Below are 22,267 nucleotides of genomic sequence, written 5' to 3' on the forward strand. Positions count from 1 at the left end.
AATGAATTCCCCGCTGAGCGTTGCCATCCGCCAGTGGGAAGTGTCAGCTCAAACTTCTGACAGTCGCATGTCATTGAGTGTGCGTTGAAGGAAAAGTGTGGTTTTCAAGTCGTTTTCACCGGTGTGTATGGGGCAAAGGGAGGAAAAAAGACAGGGGATTGAAATTCCCATCTGGCTTTTTTCTCGCTCAAATGCGTCTGAAGGGAAAGCAGACATCAATATTTCTCCATCACGTTCAAGGGCCTTGTGGAAGATGTGCTATTTTTTGTGTTTACGTTTCGCTCAGGAAAGGAGGCAAAACTCCGGAGATAAGGCACAAGCGCGGTTACAGGGAGACGGAGGAGACGGTTCGCGGGGTTCATATTTATTCTCGGCCCATCTGTCTCCTCGCTTGAGTGTCAAGTGTGACGGGCCGATGAGTCTGGGACTGACGGGGCGGGTTAATCGGCTATTCTCAACCTGCCGCCAGGTCTCGCGTGTTTTGACGCTTGGCCGCTCGCAGATATGACGGACGGACCGACTGACTGATGTGACTGGCTGTTATGTTGTGTTGGCGGGATGATGCGAGGGCGAACGTGTAGCCCGGCGGCAGCAGAGGGATCGGCTGAGCTGTGAAACAATTGGATTAGCGAGCGAACACCAACACAGAAGCCGTGGCGAGGCTGCAAGCTGTATATTTCACACTGCTTACATTTGGATGACATAACATGTCAGCTATGGAATCCTTAGATTCAAGGCAGCCGCTATCAAACAAATCATGATACAGTGAGCGCCCGCATATTGACGGGTATTCGTGAATTTGCTAATTTGTGGATTGCGAAGCAACTGTGTTGACCTGGGGGGAGGAGCTTCTTTTAGCCAGGCCCCAGCCCGGTCGTCTTGTAGCATCTATAGGCAATTACAAACTTACCATACAATCAATACTATCAACTATCAATACAATGCACAAACTCGTTGATGTTTTTCTATTCTCTGCAGGGCTCGGGTGCTATTCGTTGTACTTACAGTTCCATCCGTGTATTTTGGATAGCGCAAATATTTGAGATTGAACCCTTATTGGTAGTAAAGATGCCCGTTGACAGATTCCTCACACCGCTTCTTCTCGTGTGTCATTGCATCAAGTAGAGTCTGCTGGATTTGTCCTTGACAACAGCGAAAAGTGAACACAACAAGCAGAGCTGCGCACGCAAATGCTTTGCAGTTTTCAGTGTGCTTGCATTAAAACTGAAAAGCTTACGAGTACACTCGGTTAACTGAAGCTTCTGGTTCCTAATGGCACAAAACTCCGATGAGACAAGTGGGACTCGCCCATTTGGGGACTTAAAGCGAGTTCTTTTTCACGGGAACACACTCTTCAGAGTTGAAGAAGCAAACAGAGCTGTCAGTTACCAAGAAAGGCCCATACGAAAGCTCAACATAGAGGGCAGTTGATAGAAAACAAGCAGCCGCTGTGATTGACAGATTCCATCCTTACCTGTCCACGTCCCCTTGGATCTCTTTGCTTCCCCTGTGCGAGATTTCTCGAGAAGAAGACGCGTCGCCCGCACGGCCCGATGTTCCGCGCGTACAAATGCAGACCTCCATCTGTTAGATATCTGCGAGAGCAAAAATCAGACTTTTTTTTTTTTTTTTTTGTAGTGTAACTAAGCAGATGAGAACGAGAGCGTGAACACAGCCAAGATGAATGCTTGTTAATCAGTCTTTACAGTGCTAGTGCATTATTTCTAAATTCAATGTCTAAGTATGTTTACAATTAGCATCTGTGGCTGGGATTTGAGCGCAGATAGCAATCAGACGCGGCTGATAGGACACGGGAATGATTAGCCGACGGGCTAATTGAGCTAATTAAATGGCAAATCACCTTTTCGTCCTAACGCGCTCAAACAATTTGTCTCGAATCCCACGGATGTTTGACTCCATCAATCAAATGATATCAATCATTCATCAATTTCATGCCAATTCCCGGCCCACCAAACCTCTCTGAAGATACTAATGTGTCTGAGAAATCGAGGCTTGGTGTAATCGTGTACGTGGTTTGTGCAAGGACAGAAAGTACAGTTACAGACACACACCAAAAAGTACCAGCACATTTGATTTCTACCAACATTTGCAAATAAATCCCCAGAAGCAAATCGTTTGCTCCACAAAATAGATAAAATGTTTAGCCATGCGTATAAATAAACTGTATTTAAATTATTAATTAAACTGGGGTAAATTGACAAGTGATACATTTTATCCAATGGTTGGCAAAGTATGGCTATAAATGCCCACTGAGCGTTTATTATCAAGAGTTCTATGATATTTGTAGCAATAATTTAGCCAACTTTCTCCCGACAATTGGTTGATAATAAAAAACAAAAACAAAATCATTGATGTCGTGCAGAATGCTCGCATTTTAAAAATTGTTATTTAAACTTAAAAAAACAAAATGTGTTTTGTATTTTTAAACATTAAACAAGCTCTCATGGAAGCTATTTTAAAAACTTTAGATTGGTTAATCAGTGACAATATACATGTAATTGGTTAATTTTAATAAAATATTAAAAATGAGAATTCATTAGAATTTATTATTAAAATAAACTATTTTACATACACATTCACATTTTATTTTTTATTTTTTTTACCGCATCTCCAAATGTTTAAGTTTGCCTACCGTTTTACAGTAGAATACTGAGTGATGCGTTCAAGCATAAATAGCACATTCCTAAATAAAAAATTAGACTGATTTCTACCACCATATTTTGGTGTTGTGCAAAGATTTTCAAGCAACCGAATTGTTTGCGCCACAAACTATCAATACAATGTTTAAGCATGCATTTAAACTAACTAAATTGACAAACAATACAGTTATTTATCATACATTCATCAAGAGTGAAAGTTATCATGTGCTAAAATGGTTAGCACTATTCCTCCTACCCGCTGGTGATTTCATCCATCCGTTCGTTCTTCCCCAGGACGTCCCCTTCACTCATGTACCCCGCCACCTCCATCTGCTTCCCTCCTTCCAGCCCTCCTCCTCCCCTCTCACCCCGCTCCGCCCCCCGCGCCCCTGCCGATCGCCTTAGGGGGGCGCTGTACACAAACCTGGAGGGGTCAGAGTGGCCGCCGTAGCGGCCCGTCGCGGTGGCGCCCCCGCCCCCCGCGCCCGCCCTGGGAGAGGGGTACCCGCCGGGCATGGAGGGGGCTTCGCCCGCCTGGAGACGCGGCGTTTGCGTTTGGCCCAGGCGCCAGGCCATGGGGGAGGAGCGGGTGGCGAGGGCGGGGAGACTCCGTCCGTTGACTTCTGTGGTCACAGTTGCGTCGAAGGTTGTCTCCAGCGTGCTGCGAAGGCAAGAAAGGGAACAGCACACGGAAATTTATTTTCCCTTCCCAAAAATGACTTCTTTGAGTGCCTCGCTAGGACGTTTCGTGATCATTTTCAAAGTGTTGAGAGTACGACAAGAAAGAAGCCTGGCGGAAGGCGGTCACGGAGTCAATCGGGCTGACCATCGCCAGAGCCGCGCCCGTTTGGATGTTCCAAAAGCAGTGACTTATCCACATGTTGAAAACCTTTGACCCGAGGTATGTGCTCCAAAGCTGAAAATACTTTGCCGTGGCTGCCTTGCCTCACCTGTACAACTCTACATGAGAAAAGTCACTCATTAAGCCATGCAGTTTGACGGTTCATTTTATGATGTTGAAAAGTTCATTGTTTTAAATTTATTCTGGATTATGTTTGCATACGTGTTTTGACACAAGGAATTTCTTCATATTATCTGTAAAGAAAAAACCCCACTTATTTCTAATATTTCTGTGGAAGTTGATGCTGGATGAAAACTGTTTCAAAGATAGTTCCGTATCTCGACAAACAAATCAAACCCCAGAATGGAAAAAAAGAAAAAACTGTTTTGAATAATGTTATTGTCATTTGCTTTTTCTATAAACGAAGAGTAAACAAACCGAATGAAATCAGATTTGTTTGTTAAAACAAGATTTTATTTTTAGGTCATGTCGCCCAGCCTTTTGCCTCACATAGACTCAAATTCCACTTTAAAGATGATGAAGCTGTTATATCAGGTGCACTCCTGCGTGAAGGTCACAATTCAAAGCGAAAAGGTGTTCCGCGGCTTTCAGGCCCATGCTGTTTTAGTTTGACTTCGCCTCCTGTGTGTGTGTGTTTGTGTGACCTTCTGAAAGTGCTGCTTCTTCCGGCACGCTCACTCGAAAAGTGGAGGACGAGAAGAAAGCAAAGTCTCCAATGAGACAATTGTCACAGCTGCAGAACCTCGGCAAAACTTTGCCAATGTCGCACGAAATATAATCTAAATGTGACGCTCGTCAAGCAAATAAACAACACGAACGGTGTCTAATAACTTGATCATACTGAAACATAAATGGCAGCACAGTGGTATAGCCTCACAGTGACGTGGTTAAAATCTTGGCCACTACATCTAAAGGAAACGTTGAAAAGCAAACATTTTCTCCGGTTATTCTGGCTTCCTCCCACATTCTAAAAACATCCATGTTACTGAAGACTCAAATTTCCCATTGGTCTGAATGCGAGCGAGAATGCCATTGTGCCGTGTCGACCAATTCGTTATGTACCCTGCCCCTCACCCAAAGTCAGTTGGGATAAGCTCCAGCTCATCCGCAACCGTAATGAGCTAGTGCTATCGAAAAAGAATGGACGAAACATAAAACAATGATGTAATTACTGTAAAATTGGACAATCTTCTAGTGATAATTACACAAAGCCACCATCATGATTAATGTGCTATTGCCGCAGACTCAATAACGTACTGATCCTCCATTATGCTTGCAGGCAGCAGGGACGCAGAAAAATATGGTTACAGCTTAGCAACGAAAATGAACCAAATGTAATTAGTTGTAGATTCAATGTAGCCACGCACACACATACTGTACAGTGAACCCTTGACAAGGACACAAAACTGTGGAGTGGAACCACACTGGAGCTCTCTGCTGGGAAAAAAGGGCACTGCATTCTCACTCTGATGGGCAACAGCGGGAAAGGGAGTAAATCAGATGTTTCCATCAACAAATACTGTACATAGTCATATATTTTTTGTACAGTAATACGTCAAGTGAATCTGAATTTCAGTGGCGACTCCCAAACCATTGGGTACAAGCTCACAATTTGATACGATCCAATTGAAGACTAATAATTGGGTGTGCGTTTGGGTGCCTTTGATAAGCGAGCCCCCTATGATGCAGAGTAGCGACATGAGAAGGGCAGTGATGCCACCCATATTCACTTCATATCTCGATCAACAGCTGCTGATGTCAACACGCATACACTCGCACACACAACGCCCTGTTTCAGTGCCATAAAAAAAATGTGACGCCGCATCACATTGAAAATGCAATTTGCCACGCTAAGAAATCGACATCTTTTGAACATTTGTATGCGACGTAGCTTGCGAAATCAGCTTATCATTATCTCGAGGCAGCAGAGAAAGAGGGAAAAAAAGAGAAAGACGGACAAATGGAGCGAAATGGTGTGTGTGTGTGTGTGTGTGTGTAGATACAGAGGATAAGGCTGGAAAGTAGAGGAAAGACACCAAGATGGTTTAAACATCCAACCTACCACATGCAAGCTTATTCAAACAGAAAAACTATCTAATAAAAGGCAAAAATCTAGGATTTTAAATGGAAATGTGATATAGTGATGCTCTTGACAAATACAAGAATGAGATGATGGGAAAATGCAATCGAGCAAATGGTTCTCCACGAATGTAATGCACATTTATATTCATGATGATACAGAATTAAATCGATTTGAATTGTAATAATAAATGTATAATACCATTTTTTTCAAGAAAATCAATGCAGCATTTCCCTGAGTATCAGCTTTTAAAACTTCATTTTAAGAGGTGAGAGCATACGCACATTAAATTCGTATCATGGTGTGCTGAAATGTGTCTTTTTGTATTCATAAAAGAATGCTCATGTTCTTTATATACACTTTTATGCCATTGTCAATGGCTTTTGAAAGATATGGAGCGGTCACCAGTCAATTGCAGGGGCGATGCAAACAATTTCATTATTTGAGACAAATAATGTGACTCTCTTATCTCCCAGTCGGGACAACATAGAATTTAAAGGTCCACCTTTGCTTTGCTAGACTGAATGTTCATATTTGGTCTGTCTGTGAAGCGTCAACTTCAAGATTGTGATCATAATAATTGTGTTAATAATTTAGCCGTTGTTGGTCACTCTGTGCTCCAAGTGTAGACAACCCTAACAAAGCAGGCCACGTGACGCTATCATGTTCGAAGTGTCATCAGATTGCCGTGGAATCCCCAGATAGAGAAGAGATGAGAATACAAGGCCAGATTTGCCCTTGAAGATCGTGACACTTCTTCAAACAGCGACTTTTCTTTTTCCCTTATGTCAATCAATATGAACGCATCTTTCTCGAGGCTAGCGAAAATTAATTTTGTATTTGGATCGATGACGGGTGTCTGAGGAGAGCAAAACACGTCTGTTGTTGATGAGACTGCAGTTGGTACACAAAATAACCAGCCATTCAATTGAGGGCAATCTACAAACGCATTGTGAATGGAAATGAAGCGTGGCAAATGGTTGGGTCGCATTATGCATTATGCATTATGCATTATGAAGGTGGCCACCGCATTACCTGTGCACCAACTGTCTAATGAGAGCTAATACAGGAGCTGAAGCTCAGATTTAGTTATATTTACATAATAATAATAATAGCCTTGTTTGTGGTGATGTTAGTAATAAAATCCCCATAAAATGAAGCATCCAGTATGCCATCAAAAGGCCTTGAGGACATAACAGGCACAGAGGGAGACTCCCAAAGTGGGGACAGAGAGTGATGAGCAAGTCTGTCATGTCAATGCAAGCGTGACGCTGATTAATTACTTTGCGGTGATTATGGCCATTTCTTATCCAGGAGGGAGATTAGGTTGGTTCTGGCCAGGCTTTTGTCATGGACTCAATTGGCAGACAGCGCCAGAAGCGCTTATCACATTCCTAATATTAAAACATGCGTTAAATTTTTTTTCCCATTAAATGGACCTATTCGCGCGCTCTTATTTTACTGGAGCGGCTGTCATTTTAGGCAGGACGAAGGTCTATCGTTAGGGTATTGCTGTCCATGTAAATGTAGCCTCTACACGGGATATGTGATTTAACACTGAGTCACATGGACGGCAATGCCAGGCCACGAAAAACCTGTTTCTGTGTGGTAAAAACAAAGTATTGATTATGGCTGGCTGGGAAGCCTCCAAGGGGAGAAATAAGAGAGAGAAAACAAACACACCCTTGCACACACACATACACAGAAAGCCATCTGTCATGGCTGTCGGCATCGTCTTCCTTGGTAAATGGACAAAAACACCCAAAATAATAGACTGAGAGAGAGAGGAGTGTGCGGACGATAGCTATCGTCACGATGTCTGAGCTGCAGCCTCGATCGAGTCTGCTACAACGGTCAATGTGGCGTGCAGATGAAGGGATGTTTCGCAGGTGAAGGGAGCGACCTCATTAAAGGCAGGAAATATGAAGAGCAAGGCAGGGATAGTAATAGAGGGGCGCATCATTAATAATTTGAGGCGTGTTCAGTGTGAGGCAGATAGGGAAGATATCGAACTAAGTCAAGGACATAAGACAAATGTATTGAGACACTTGGCCATTACACAATGGTAAAATGGAGGAAACGGAGCTTTGTTCTATAGTTCATTCATAGGGTTTTGGTCAGGGTTTTTATGTTTTTCACATCAGACTCCTGTTATCATGCTATTAATGACTTTGCTGTGTACAAGGGCGTAGTCATTCATAAAGAATTACTTCAACAAAACTAACTCTGTCAGTAGTGGTTAGGATGTCTGCCTTGAAGTTGGGAGGTTGTTCGTTCGATTCTCAGCTTCATCCCACACACCGAAAACAAAATTGTTAGGTTAATTAAAGACTTTTTCCGTGAATGTGAATGTGAATAGTTATCTATATGTGCAGTGGCGATTTCTGGTATGTTCAAAATGTGCGGCCAGACAGGGCAGCATATTTAAGATAGGAACGTCACTGTATGTGCCCCGCAACTGGCGACCAATAATAACGACAAGCACTATAGAAAATGGACGGCTGGATGGATAGATGGAAACAAACAGATCTGTCGTACAAAGCCGTGCTCAGAGTGTACATTTATCTCAATTTTTCAGCGGTAGTGTCACGATATACTGTTCGTCGACCGCCTTCAAAATGAGCGTTGGCGTAGCATCATTCCGCGGAAGCCAAGCACGTCTCAGCTTCACCACGCATCACTTCAGTGGGAATATACAAAACTGGGAGCTACACTTCCAAAACTGCAGCTTGACATTTAAACCTACCATTCAAATCTTTCAAACTGACATCAAGGATATATTTGTGCGCTTATACATTAAGAGGATTGGTACAAGATGTGTACTTAAATAGCCGCTGTGTCGTGAATTCCTACCCACTGAAAATGTATAAACACAATAAAATCTGGTATTGGATCTCATTAAATCGTGCTGTCGTTGCAGTGACAGAAGGCTTTCTCAAAATAACCACTGGCAGATTTGTCAGCAATAGATTTATTTCTGCACCAGCACCCAGTTGAGATTTGGCTGTGCGGGCCAGGTAGGGGTCCACAGGCTTAGATGCTTGCAAACTTGGCAAGGCCGCGAATATAGCAGGGCCGCACACAGCGTGCCAGTAAAAGTAGAAATAGATCAGCAAACAACCTCGGGAGCAGGTGGCCAAAAGTATCGAAAGGCTCCAAGTACGAGAAACTATTGTGCAAAACAAGTCGATTTATATAATGTGTAATTCGTCAGTATGGCCGCTCGTTCGTCACATAGCATAATAACACAAATGCATGTAGTCATTTACAGCTACTACCATCTCTCTGCCTACCTGTGGCTGATCTGTGTCCCCCGTAGACTGGACATGGTTTCTTCCAGGTTCTGCCGCAGGTCAGCGATGTTCTTTACCGTCCTCATTCTTCTCGTCTCGGGGTCCTCTCCTGCAGACACACAACATTCGATTTAGTCCACACACACGGCTTTCCTCCCCCAAAAGAAGAGACAGTCTGACAACAGTTTTTCATCATTTGTCACAGTGTGTCTCATTGGGGGGACAAAGTGACAAATGGTCCTCGGAAGTCATAATGGCTCTAGCCTTTTTTCTATGAAGCCTAGACACAATATTTCAGATGGTCGTGATAAAAGGTCCACGCTTGACAGCGCATGCTGTGCTGTGACACCAATCCGTGCCTACGAAGGAACACTGTCAGAGATCCTCTCCTTCCCTGTCGGAAAACGCAGCCGCTTCTTCTCACCCCACCCCTCTCCCCCCTCACCAGAACCTCAATTGTCACTGCTATGAAATAATCGTTTAGTTTATGTGCTTGTTTTTCCATTTTCGATATCAGACTAAACTTGGAGTGCCAGTCCTAAGCAACGGTTGATTCAGAGCTAAAAGCTGCACATTAAAGTATCTACTTGTCTGCTCTGATTAATAATCCCTCATCAAGCTATCTGCATGCTGGGACCGCAGGAACTGTGACAATTAACATCTGAAATAGAAGATACACTAGCTCTGAATGGGCCAGCTGATGTTAAATTGGGAAGAAGCTGGATTCAATCTCTGAGCTGACATCCTGACATCAAACCGAATCCAGAGAGGCAGAGCAAAAAAAAAGAGATTTAAAGTTTCATGAGCTTTCCTTGCAACTTGCAGTGAGCGCCAGGAGCAGGGAAAACAATTGAGGTGTTTACGTTCCGCATTGAGAAGAAACACCAGCCTAACTATAGATTCGTGAAAAATACATTCCAGAGTTGACTTAGGGCACATGGAAACAATTGCAAAGGCACGTTGTGATTGATCACATCCCGAATAGGAATCCACAGTTTGCAGGGCAAAAGGGTGTGAATTCTTCTTCTGGTGTTTTCCCTCACGTTGCAGAAACGAATGACTCGAATACACTGCCAGTATGAAAATAATCTCGCGCGCGACAGCAATCCCGTTTTGGCACGGGATGCGTGGCGATACATGTTGTTTGAGTCGCACAGTTCACCAAGTATGATGAATGATCGGCAGCCTCGGTGGCACTGACACAGCATTTGTCAGATCGCGGAAAGCGTAATGTCCTGAATCGATGCGGCACAACAGTACAGTATACTGCGGTCAGCCAAGGAAACAACCAAGACTTAAACGAAAAATGTATGCAGGCGCGTCAGGGAATCAGGCATAATTATGAAAGACAAACACTTCCACGCCTGCACCCAAAGATGATTTATATAAATGTTGACACTCGCCCACAATTTCGCTGCACCGTCCTTGTGGATGACCTCAGAGAGGCTAAGGGCTAGCTGGGTATAATTGAGGTCATGTTTTGACTGGCCAGAGCAAACAGACGGCACGTTAAGTGAGGTCGAAGTGCTGCCGCGCCGTCCAAACCGCTGACCTCATATCAGCCGAAACTGAAGCCATTAAAGGGAAAGCTTGACTTTGGGAAGTCCACCATGATTTACATCAGCCATGCAAGTGAAGCTCACTGTGGAAAATTAGCGTTTCATTGTTTTTCTTCATTCCTTTACTTAATGCGACATTGAGACGCGGCCCGCAGCCTTCATTCGACATTTATTGCATTTATGGTCTGGTATGTGTGTGTGAGGTGCACCTGCACTCGGTAGAAAAGAGCCGAGCTCGACCCCGCAGGCAAACGTTGCACAAATATCGGAGTCTATTAAAAATGGAGAAAAGCGACCATTCCTTGTTCAACACAACCCCCTCGAAGCGCTTTCCTGGCTCAGCAGGAGGAGAAGTTAGCAATACAGCTTTTTAATACCGAGAACTTAATATCCTAATGTTAAAATATGTGGCTGCTCAGAGGACATAAGCTGAGAGCCCCAACAATGTCCCCTCATTTATTTAGAAATAATGTTTGCACCTTGTGTCAAATAATGAGATATACACTGCATAAATCCTTGCCTGAGCCTGCTCTGAATGCAAGACTCACCATTTTTTCCCTGATCTATCGTCTGGATTTCTATATATGGACACCCGCTCGCACTCCAACTGCTCTCAGCTTTGCTTGCTCAAACGCACACGGTAAGAAATCTGGAAAAAAAAAGGTCAGTCTCTGTGTCAAGAAAGACTGCGAGCTGGGACTCACTCCTGTTGAATACTAACAAAGTACCGTCTAATTGTAATACACACTGGCTGCCGGCCACTATTTGTATGGAATTACCCTTATAAACTAATTGTACAGCTGATGGAAGATTTTGGTAGCCTTTGGTTGTTTGAATGTGCCAGGGTTCCCTATCTTACAAAAATCTCCTTAATCCAGCCACCATTCTGTCTATTTGGACGGAAAAACTTGATCTGGATTGATCTTTCTCACACATACATTAACATTCATGTGCACACACAAAAAAAAAAAACAATACAATTGCTTGGCAACATCTAGTATAGTGCTTCCCAACCTTTATTGAGCAAAGGCCAACACCCAACAAAAATGACACAAAAAGTACTGTATACACACTGAAATAATCATGATCTCATCTCAACTTCCTCCAAAATGTACTTAGTGTGAAATCTTGGCCCGTTTCGTTGAAGACAAAGCTATCATTTTGTTGTATGAATGGCAACAGGTGGATATACAGGTTAAATGTACCTTCTTCCATCGAGTGAAAGGGCATTTAATTGTTCTGCCTGTCACGATATGTTAATGGCACAGATAGATGACCGAAGATACATTATTCTTAGTAAATAAATAATTATTTTTGGATCAATTAAGTGAAATTGCATAATTTTCCAATTTACCAGAATGTTAATTTATAGACCCTAAAAGTACCTTTAATCTATCAGAGTCCATGATTATTAAATTATGGGGTGTGCTTACAAGGGAAGGTCTTGCAGCTGTGAACTTATTTTTTAATGAAGCATGATGACTCTTCAAATGAAATTATACCTGTCATGGTAATTGTGTGAGGGTGAGGAATCCGTGTGGCGTCTGTGCTGACTTACGTGGGCGAGGCTGTGTGTGCAGCACCTGCTCCAGGTCGCCCAGCATGGTGAGGATCACATCCTTATCCAGCTGAGCTGTCCCCTCACGAGGCCCTCCCCCAGAAACCTCCTCCTCTGCCCAATAGCCACCCTCGTTCTCCCTGCCTGCTCGCGTCCCAGCGCCCGTGTCTACTCCCTGCTCCTCGTCCGTACGCCCGCCACTCCCCTCTTCGTTCGCTGCCCGGCTGCTGTTTGGGCTTGTGAGGAGGCTCGGTCCGGGGGTGGCCGCCGTAGGAAGCTCGCTGCGGCCTCCCACCCGCAGCTGTGCACCGCCAAGGCACAGGGATGAGGGAGTGCTCCGACTGCGAGAGCATCTTGGTGAGGGAGAGGGACAGGGATCGAGCTCGGGGGCCGCAGCTTCTCGTGACCGCCTCCTTCCTGGGGCTGCCATGAAGACTACCCCCTGCCCGCTGCGACAAAGACGAAGACAGGTACACCGACGAGCTCTGACGTTGCGGGATGCGAGCCGGATGCTTGTCCAGCTCCGAGGCGCAAACCCGTTGCTCGGCATCGCTGTGCAGCGTCAGGTTGGTAAGGGAGCGCTGCTTGAGCCGCAGGTTGAGGTTGTCCGGAAGGGGCTGGGGAGTGCGTCGAGCCGGGCAGCCTCCCTGATACACAGAGAACTCGGCACCTCTCTTCATGTCTTCTCACTGAACCCCTCCTTGTTTTGCCAGCTTACCTCGTTGCTTGCTTTGACTCAGCAGGAAAAAGTAAGTCCATCCTGGATGGACTGTTGCTGTGAATAGGATGGAACCAAAGCATGGAGGAGGTAGAGACATGGGTACCACGCCTCCCAAACTGTGGTCCTGGTCGACAGGTAGAGTCAAGATCCATTCTGGAGCCAGCACATGCTCTCCATTAATTCTTACAATTTAACTCCTTAGGCGCTTCCTCTCTAGTCCTCATGCCTAACCGCCTCCAGTCCTCGACCACCACAGTCAGGGGTGTGAATGAGCCAGTCGTTACATTTCTCTCCGTTTTTCTCGTATCCACCTCCTCCTCCTCCTTGCACGCTCTTTATCTTCCTCCCTTATTAAACGTCAGCCCTTAATTTCCACCTTGCCGCTCCACATCTCCTGCCTCCTGCTCTGACGCCGTGACGGTCCCTCTCTCCTCGCAACGGAGAGTGAGCGGCTGGTGAAGCCACAGCCAGCAGAGGACTCGCACGGCTCTCTCTCTCTCTCCCTCTCTCAGCTCACTGTTTAGCATCCTCTCGTTCTCCTAATGCTTCTCTCTTGCATTCTCTCACGATCTACCTGCCAGCCCCTTATCGTTCCTCCCTCAACTATGCTTCCACCCTCGCTGTTCCTCCATCTCGACAACGAGACGAGTTGTTTCGTTGTTTACGGTTACAGGGCACTTGTAAGCGCGCCGCCCCTCGCTGACTGACAAACTTAATTGAATGCTATCTGGATGCGCTTAACGGCGAGCCCGTCGTCTTATCGCGGATCAATAATTAGACCGCAGAACCGACATATTACTCATCAATTAGTTTGAGCTTTATTAGACCCCCAGCTGCCGTGCACAAGCCCAATTTATAAAGGCTGAAAGGACATTGGGACCCATCAAATATGTCAGGAAAAGGGTAAACTTTCCCTTGAGGTATACAAACTCATCCCACAGGGATAATCATTGGACACAAAGGTAAGTGTTTCCACATGTCCCATGGCAGACAACGGACAGGTATGTGACTCATGTACCTTTTTTCAGAGTCTGTTCCGGTGGATGCAGTTAAAATATACACTTAAGCACCTCATAGATCTTATTTTTGGGCACCAAGGTGACTATTTGTACCTGGTAGAGGGCCAAAAAGGTTCAGGCATGTTCAGTCCTACCACCCCAGGATATATACTTTATGTGACATATTTATTTCGTGGTGTTTTGTGGGATTTTTCTAATGTAAAATATGTGCCTTAGAGCGGCTCCAACTACCGGAGAAAAATTCCTTGTGTGTTTTTTGGACATACTTGTCAAATTAAGATGATTCTGATTCTGATATGCAGTCGACCTACTCATTACCGCCACTCCACAATCACAGAGTCAAGAACGAAAGGATCTGAAGCGACGGCGGGACATGTGACAACAACAAACAAGTGTTTCTGAATGGACTCCAAACAAAAGTTAACAGTCGGCGCTGCAGTCTAATTTTACCCTCGAAAATAAAAGGCTGGGAAAAAAACCGCGGCCGAAGCAAAAGGTCTGGGAAAGTCGAGTCCAACTTATCTCAGAGATCTCGTCGCACACAGTTTGTGCCGTCTTATATTAATACATTAAAAATGTTGGACAGGTGTGTTTTTTTTCCATCGAAGATGCTCAACTTTTAATCGGATTTCAGATTTTAGAAACTCATGGCAGTGATTGAGTCATTTGTCATGTTTTATCCCAAGAATAGTTCAAAAGGCACATCATCATCATCTCAGACAAAACACAAGAACCATTCTTTGATATTATCGTGAGACTGCAAATGAAGATGTGTTTGCTCCGTATGTGTCATACGACGGCTTTGTGCGACACCCGCGTGGGGACTGTCACAGATGACTGCAGCCGCGGGGGCGCAAACAAAGAGCCACAGATGCTCCCTGTGTCCGACTGTCAGCGTTGACCTTTTCCCTTCGCGACACAACACGAGCACAGGAGGGAGGACAAGGGAGGTGTGGGGGTTAGTGTCCTCAAATAGACATAAAAAGACACCCATTACCTTCCAAATGCATATTGTATGGACAAGACTAGCACCTTGTAGGAGTCACATCAGTGTCCATCCTGTGAGTACCCTTAAATTTGGCTAATTTAATACTGTGGCACATGCTTAAATCATGCTTACCCAAAAGGAAAGCTCATCAATATTGCAATATAACAGGTTGAATCTCAGCTAAATACACCGGAATAGAAAAATATTGGAGCAACAATGGCAAACAAACGCTGGTACAGGAAGGCAAATACCATATAACAGCATGAGGGGGTCTGGACCATTAAAACAGATCACTGAACAGCACACACGTAAATGCATTGAGGCATATTGACATTGCACACACAGAGATAAGCCCAGCACATGTGTGTGTTTGGGTCCATACCTGATATCTCCTCCAGGCACTGTTTCGCTGTCTTGCTGTAGACAAGCTCACCCTTGGTGGGGCTGAGGCAGGGGTCGGCCACCATGGTGCAATCATTCTCCGAGAACGTCCTGCGGGTGCGCATAATAAATCATACCAAGGTGTCACAACAACAAAAAAGAAAACCTGATAGGAGAAAAATCTAATGAATCGAGAAGTCTCCGAAATGGTTTTGTTTCACTTGTGGGACTCATGATCAATGGAGCATTGGATTCCGTTTTCTGAGGACGGTAAGAGAGTTTAAGACAGAATTTAATGATTACGTTTATAAAAGCTGAAGTAAAATAGAGGAAAAACTCTTTGACCGATTAATGGCTTCCTTACTAATGAATGCCACAATTACATTTTTACGTAAATGTGAATGTCACACTAACGGTATTGTACTTCTTCTCAATACATTCTTTCAAATTAGCTTGTTTGGCAGCACTTGATGTCACTCAAGTATTATACACACAATATATAAAAAGCTTGTTTTTATCTTCCGTAACTGCAGTACCATTGCTCTTTTCAATAACCCTTTGCACAGTCACGAGAGAAAATGCAGGAATTTCCACTCACTGACAATCTCAGCATCAACAGACAATTTCTGGACAAAAGTGGAATTTGTAGATCCTAGCCCCCTGTGTAATTGTGTGTATGCAGGAAGGCCTTTATCCAGACCCCTCTGCAAATGGATTAGTGGTTGAACTGATAGGTCGACTTTGCGACTATGCGTTGACGTTTCACGCTTGAAGTCAACTAATTGATAATCACGTATTATTTGGCATGGGCTGCCACGAATTACAACAACTATATTTAGCGTAATGGTGAGTTGTAATTCTAATTTCTTTTTATTTGTTTTTATGCTTATCGTCGAACTATAAAAAAGGGTGGGGACCACTGTAATGTGCTGCGAAAAATATCAGTTGCATCATCCATTAATCGACTTCGACTCGACTTTCATCACGTCAAAGTCCACTACAATGTAGTCGTTCGGCCACGAACATGTATACATTTATCTTGTCTTTACACTCCAAACCACATTCCTCATGGTGAATCGCAAGAGGCATTTATTGACTTTTAAGGTTGATTCCAATAAAGAGGAGAAGGGTTCAGCAATTGACTCCAAGGAAACCGCATCTTCCTCGTGCCACGTGTTTGCAATGGCAACCGATAAAAGAGCGTCTCCAGTCGCAACAGATGGACACCGCAAAAGGGAAGAGGGGATGTCTCGGATGAAACAGTGCGCGCGCCAGTGTGTGCAATGTGTGTTTGTGTACAATCCGAGTTCAATGGTGGCAACAAGGACGAGGGCCAGTGCGCTTGGTGATAACAGTGTCGCAGACACACACACCAAACAGACGAGACAAAATGGACGCATACAAGCACAAAAGTAGCACCTGCGGAGGTGCAGATAAAAACTGTCACCTCAACGAAGTGGCGTTTTTCAGGTGTGAAATCACATTTTGCCTACCTCAGTGAATTTAAAAATACGACCCATAACTGATATGCACAATGCTAAAATAATAGCTCAGAAATAGCAGATAGTTACAGCAGTAATATGTCATTCATATTCATGACAGCCCGCGACCCTAATGAGGAGACGCGGTAAAGTAAATGGATGGATGGATGGATATTCGTGACAATTTGGAGTGTGCTTTACAAACTGTGAAGATCACGTTTACTTTACTTGACTTAAAATTATGACTGATTCTGATTTGAATCATGCAATTAGTTAACATAGTGGTGGGCAGACTGCAGTTAGAGCAGACAGTCTTATTCTGTCTGGGTGGGACATTAAACATACACACAGTCCTACCTACAACTGCAAAGAATTTGAACATGGGTGAGAGGAAAATACAGGACCAAACTAAATTGTCCAATTTGGACTGAAAATGGAGGTAAATAGCAACACAGCAGGAGGCTTTTAACTTAATGTCACAACTGGCCGATGGTGTGTGTGGATGATGGGTGCAAGCGAGGACAGGCATGAAGAAAGCAGGCTGATATGACAAGAGTATTAAGTTCACGACAGTCAGCACAGGTGAGGATTAGTTGAAATGGGCCATCGCTCCATTTCGGTGCCTGAAACTAATAATCCCTGTAACTTCGAACTCACCCTATCTGAAAAGTTTAATTCTCCATTTTTTTTTTTTTTTTATTTTAAAATAGCAAACTGGAGGTTTTAGCACAAGCAACCCAACAACACAATTTGTCTGTGACACACAACAAACATTATTTATCTTTCCGCAGTAAATTTTTACAATATCAGTAGGGAAATTCGTTTAGCTTCAAAGCTCTTGAATATATATATATGTTTGTACCTTTTTTCCTGCACGGAGTGCCGACAAGGCTTCAAGGTAGAGGTCTGATAATCTGTGTGAGCAATATTATGCAAGAGTGGAAGTGCACGTAGGAGCACAGATATCGCTGCACGCAAGCGAAGAAAGGAATAGGGGAATATTTTCAAGGTAATGTTCTAAAAGCTGAATGTCAAGTCACATGGATACCAAGCCACAAGTCCTTCATTGCATAATCTATTACATAATTGGATGACAAATACTTTCCGCAGAGGTGGGTAGACTAGCCAAAAATTGTAACAATACTGTCACTTTGGAATATGACTCAAGTAAAGTAAAAAGCAGTCCTCCAAATGGACTTGAGTATTCGAGAAAAAAACCAAACAAGTACTGATCAAATGGTGAGTTAATTTTTATCATGAACAAACATACTCAAGTAAAAGTATAAAGTATCTTGCAATAAAACTAATCTGACAAGTACAAGTTATACCAAATGTTACATAAATGTAACAGAATAAATTTGTTACTACCCACCTCTGCTTTTCAGCTTTGGTAAATGGTAAAATGGTAAATGGGCTTTCTCTTGGATAGCGTTTTTCTACCTTCAAGGTACTCAAACGCTTTACCACCGTGTCCTCATTCACCGACTAATGATGCAGCATCAGGAGCAACTTGGGGTTCAGCATTATGCTGAAAGACACTTCGACATGGTCACAAGGGCTGAGAGTCGAACCCACAACCTTCGGGTAGGGAGGTGACCACTCTACCACCTGAGCCATGTTTGGGTAGTACCGTTTCAGTTGTTCTCCGAATGGAATCATTGCCATTGAAGAATTTTTAGAATAGAATTTGTAGTGTTGACGATTGCCAAAAAGGATATGAGTCAAAGATCAATGTCCTTAATAATGATGATAATAATTGAGTATGGATGTCTTTGAGACTCAGTTTAAAAGAACACCATAACTCATTAGCTGCTCAGGAGTGAAAGTTCCCAAAAGATTGGGATTTAAGTTGTGCTCGAAGGAGGCACCGGCCGCCTTTTGGCAGAGCTGACTGCGAGCGATGGAGGAGGTAGACAGAAGTGGGAGAAGGGGTGAGGGATTAAGCCGTGTTTAATGGGATTGCAAACTCTCTTTCTCTCGGAGAACAAAAGGCATCCGAGAGACTTTGGCAGCTTCTCCGTTTTTTTTCCCCACCCTCCTGTCGTCACAGAAAATCGGCGCTGGTGGGCAGATTTACACACTTTCTGGATGTCAGAAGGGGTTTAACCACACGTCTCAACATGCATCAAAACACACGAGTGGATGGAAAAGATGTAGTTTGTTCCTGTAGTAGGTTTTGAAGTATCTGTTCTTTAGTCAAGGATATTTAATTTTCTGACAACCGTTGACTACATTTAGAAACATATCTGTACTTTCTACTCCTTACTTTTTCCAAATAGGCTTGTTACTTTGTTCAAACGTCACAGATGACCACAGTCACGACACGGCATAAAAAAGTGATAAATACAGAAATTAAGGTAAAGTCAACTGCGGCTGAGCTCTTAATTGAGAAAACTTTGGGAGGCTTTTAGGCAGAAAAAACAGGCAGTGACATGGAGGAACGTGAACCAGAGAGCGTTAATGACCATGATGCAACATATTCGTAGAAGCAAAATATTCTCCGTCCGTGACCTTTTTATAAATTATTTTCATGTTGTCGGCTACAAGAGAGATTTGTGGTGAAGCCTAAAAACCACCAGTTTCAAAAATAATCTGAAAAAAATATAGGTGTATTTTTCAGTCCATAAACTAAGTCAGCATTTTTTGTAATTTTGTTCTGTTTTGCCCATTCGGGATCTGGTAATAAAAGACAGAAACTATTTAGTCTGCTGGGGGTTTATTTTCCTTGTTGTGCCAAAATAGCAAAATGGGTATTGTAAAAAATAAAAAAAATCATGACTTACTTTTTACTTTTGTACTTCTTACGTTTTTTTATTTTTACATAAATGAGTTGAATCAGTGCTTCTACCTTTACAAAAAAAAAATTCCCCCACAATTTAGTTCCGCATTTCTGGCATGTCTTTGGGCTGTAATATAGGTGGAATCGTCTTACCTGTACATAAAAGGAGCCACAGTGGCAGTATTGGGGTGGTTGTGCTGTTGCTGCTGTGGCAGCTGAACGATTCCGTTTCCAAGTGCTCCCCCTCCCCCTGCCAGGACGCCACTGGATGCAGACAGGGCCGACGTGCTGGTGGAGGAGGTGATGCTGGTTCGTTTGCCCTCTGGACCCCCGATGGAGCGCTGCGTGTAGAAACTCCCACCTTGTCCAACTTTTGCGAGCTTGGCTCTCTCCGCCTCCCCTCCCCGTAGGTTACTACTGCTGTTGAGGCCCGTCTGGCTTTGGGACTGACCCTGGGGCTTTGCCACACTGGCTGAGGGTGCTTTAAGTCCAGGGCTTGGGGATGCCACTGGAACCCGAGGAGCCGCCACCGTCTTTCTTTCCGTGCTTTGCTCCCTTGGGCACAAGGCTGGCGATTTTGGACATCTTCTTCGCTGAGTCCGCAAAAGAGTCTCGCTCCTCTTTGGATGGAGCGCAGACTTGCTTGCTCCCAGACTTGCTTTTGTCCTCCTTGTCTTTACATGTGGACTTGCTAGCATTCGCAGAACTTTTGGAAAAAGAGGATGAAGACGAGGTCTTGCTTGTGGCACTAAAGGAGGATGCACTGGTCTTCGAGGGCAACTGTTTCACCGTAGCACTGCTACCGCTGCTGCTGCATACCGAGCCCGTGGGCGTAAGGCCATCCTCGCCGTACTCTGACATGTCATCCTCTTCCTGCAGAGCCATCTCAGCCATGGACGGCGACACCCGGGAGGCCGATCGAGGGTTAATCATACGGAACTTCTCCAGCATAGACCTGTGTGGTGCTCCCCCAACTTTGGACCCATCATTGCTGTGCGGATGGATGCCTTCCTGGGTCAGCTGTGACAGGGATGGGGACGTCGAGTTTGTGGGGCTGGCCAACATGGAGGAAGTGGCGCTGTGCTTGAGGTTCATCGACTTGCTCCGCCAGGACTTACTGGCGGTAGCAGAGGGAATGGCAGAGGCCAGCTGCTGCCCACTTAGGCTGGTGGGAACAGTCCCACCCATTCCGCTTCCATTCATGCCGCCGGCTACTGGGATGCTCCTCATTGCCTCTGGAAGAAGACACAAAGAAGAACTCTTAAGTGCCACGTACTGATAGAAAAAGTTTTTAAAGTGTTTTTACCTTAAAAATGGAAAGACCAGTATCCATATTGGATAAGATATGGCCCTAGAATTACTATGGATCATAGGGTTATCTACTGAGGATTTTATTTCGTGAAGAAAGTCTTATTCAGAAACATTATATTCCTCATAGGAAAACCAGAAGTCTTCAGAAGTCTTTGCAAACTTTTACAGTCTTCTTGACTTTTTCCGATTGCGCATGTTCACAAGCCTGTGTTACATGAAGTACTTTTCCTATGAGGTTTCGCACACATCCATGCAACTTTGGAAATGTTTGTGACGAAAAAAAGTCTGGTCCCTGTTAGCAGAATACTTCCGAAAGTTTTGATAGAGACTCTATTCATTGCAATGATGCCTTAAAGGATCAACTTTCTATCATTCTATTTATAGAAGTCTGCCATAGCATGTTCGAAAGAGATAACATAGCTTGTGAGAGATGCAACCATGTATCCATGACAACAAACAATGGTTCCCCTCGTGTTAAAGAAAAATTAAAAATTACAAATAATTGAGATTATGACAATGACCAATAGGATCTACTGCAGAAATGAACTGACTTTTGGCAAGCAATTACTTGAGGCTTTGGTACATGAAGGTGCCTCTGATCCAAAGATTGCGTTCCGATAGTTATCTGCATTTATTAGGTTATGCTCAGATAAAATTTCATTAAAATTGTCAGTCATTTGTGTCACTGCAGGCCTTAATTAGGGTTAAAGCCGTTATCTAAGACCATAGGCATTCTCAAATTGCTCCATATGTGTGTAACTAAAAGTTGTTCAACAAAAATCAGTCACAGATGGGTTGAATTGTGCGTGAGGGTAAAGCGACACAGTTGGCAGCATGACGTTCTACGCCATTTAACCAAATGTCTGTCCGCTTGTCAGTTAGCAGAGCGAACAGGGTTAGATGCAATGCAATGAATCAGCCTCCTCTCCTCACATTATAAGGCTTCTTCAGGCAGAGGGCAGAACGTTTGGTCGGCTTGGCTTGGTTGGTACTGAAGCATGTTAACAGGCTTACACGTGACAAGCTCCTCTAACAATGTCAAACACGCCCGTCTGCGGATGTAGGATCCCAAAAAGTGTACAACCCGTCATGGAAGGGAGAGTAAAAACTTTGGACAAACATCTTTAATGATTGAATAATTTAATAGCCCAAACAAACTGACCTATCTAAAACTAAGCTATGTGCCTATTTTAAAAATAGAACATGCAATTATCTTTGTTTTGTTGAGTTTGACTGTAAACTTCAACTGTGAGTGGCATGAAACAGCTTGAAACCTGTTTTGAAGAATTGTTAACTATCTGCTCTTAAATTGGGTCACTCGTATCTCAAGGCACCATTGTATGTGTAGCCTATGCAAAAAGAAAAAAATATATATATTGAGGTCAGGGTGGCGGTTCTGTTCAGTACTCATTATACTGAAGTTTATATAAATGTTGATGATCAAAAACATATATTCAAACGTGTGCATGTACGTAGGCCTATAAATTAGCTGATACTAGGCAATGTCATGTCGCCTGTAGGATCTTCTGTGGCCCTCGAGGTGACGCACGGATGTGAAAGATAGGGGTTATAAGT

General features: G+C 43.9%; 1 protein-coding gene across 1 annotated transcript in view; it reads right to left on the reverse strand.

The window, feature by feature from the left end:
• nav3 (neuron navigator 3) overlaps window positions 1–22,267 on the reverse strand; it is a 126,352-nt gene that overhangs the window by 38,750 nt on the left and 65,335 nt on the right. The window contains 7 exon segments of the mRNA XM_061668486.1: window positions 1,475–1,551; window positions 1,553–1,595; window positions 2,917–3,321; window positions 8,896–9,004; window positions 15,123–15,232; window positions 19,535–19,875; window positions 19,877–20,616. Of these exon segments, the coding sequence (XP_061524470.1) occupies window positions 1,475–1,551; window positions 1,553–1,595; window positions 2,917–3,321; window positions 8,896–9,004; window positions 15,123–15,232; window positions 19,535–19,875; window positions 19,877–20,616 (1,825 nt within the window).

Source organism: Phycodurus eques, chromosome 22 (genome assembly GCF_024500275.1).
Source record: "Phycodurus eques isolate BA_2022a chromosome 22, UOR_Pequ_1.1, whole genome shotgun sequence".
Taxonomy (NCBI): domain Eukaryota; kingdom Metazoa; phylum Chordata; class Actinopteri; order Syngnathiformes; family Syngnathidae; genus Phycodurus; species Phycodurus eques.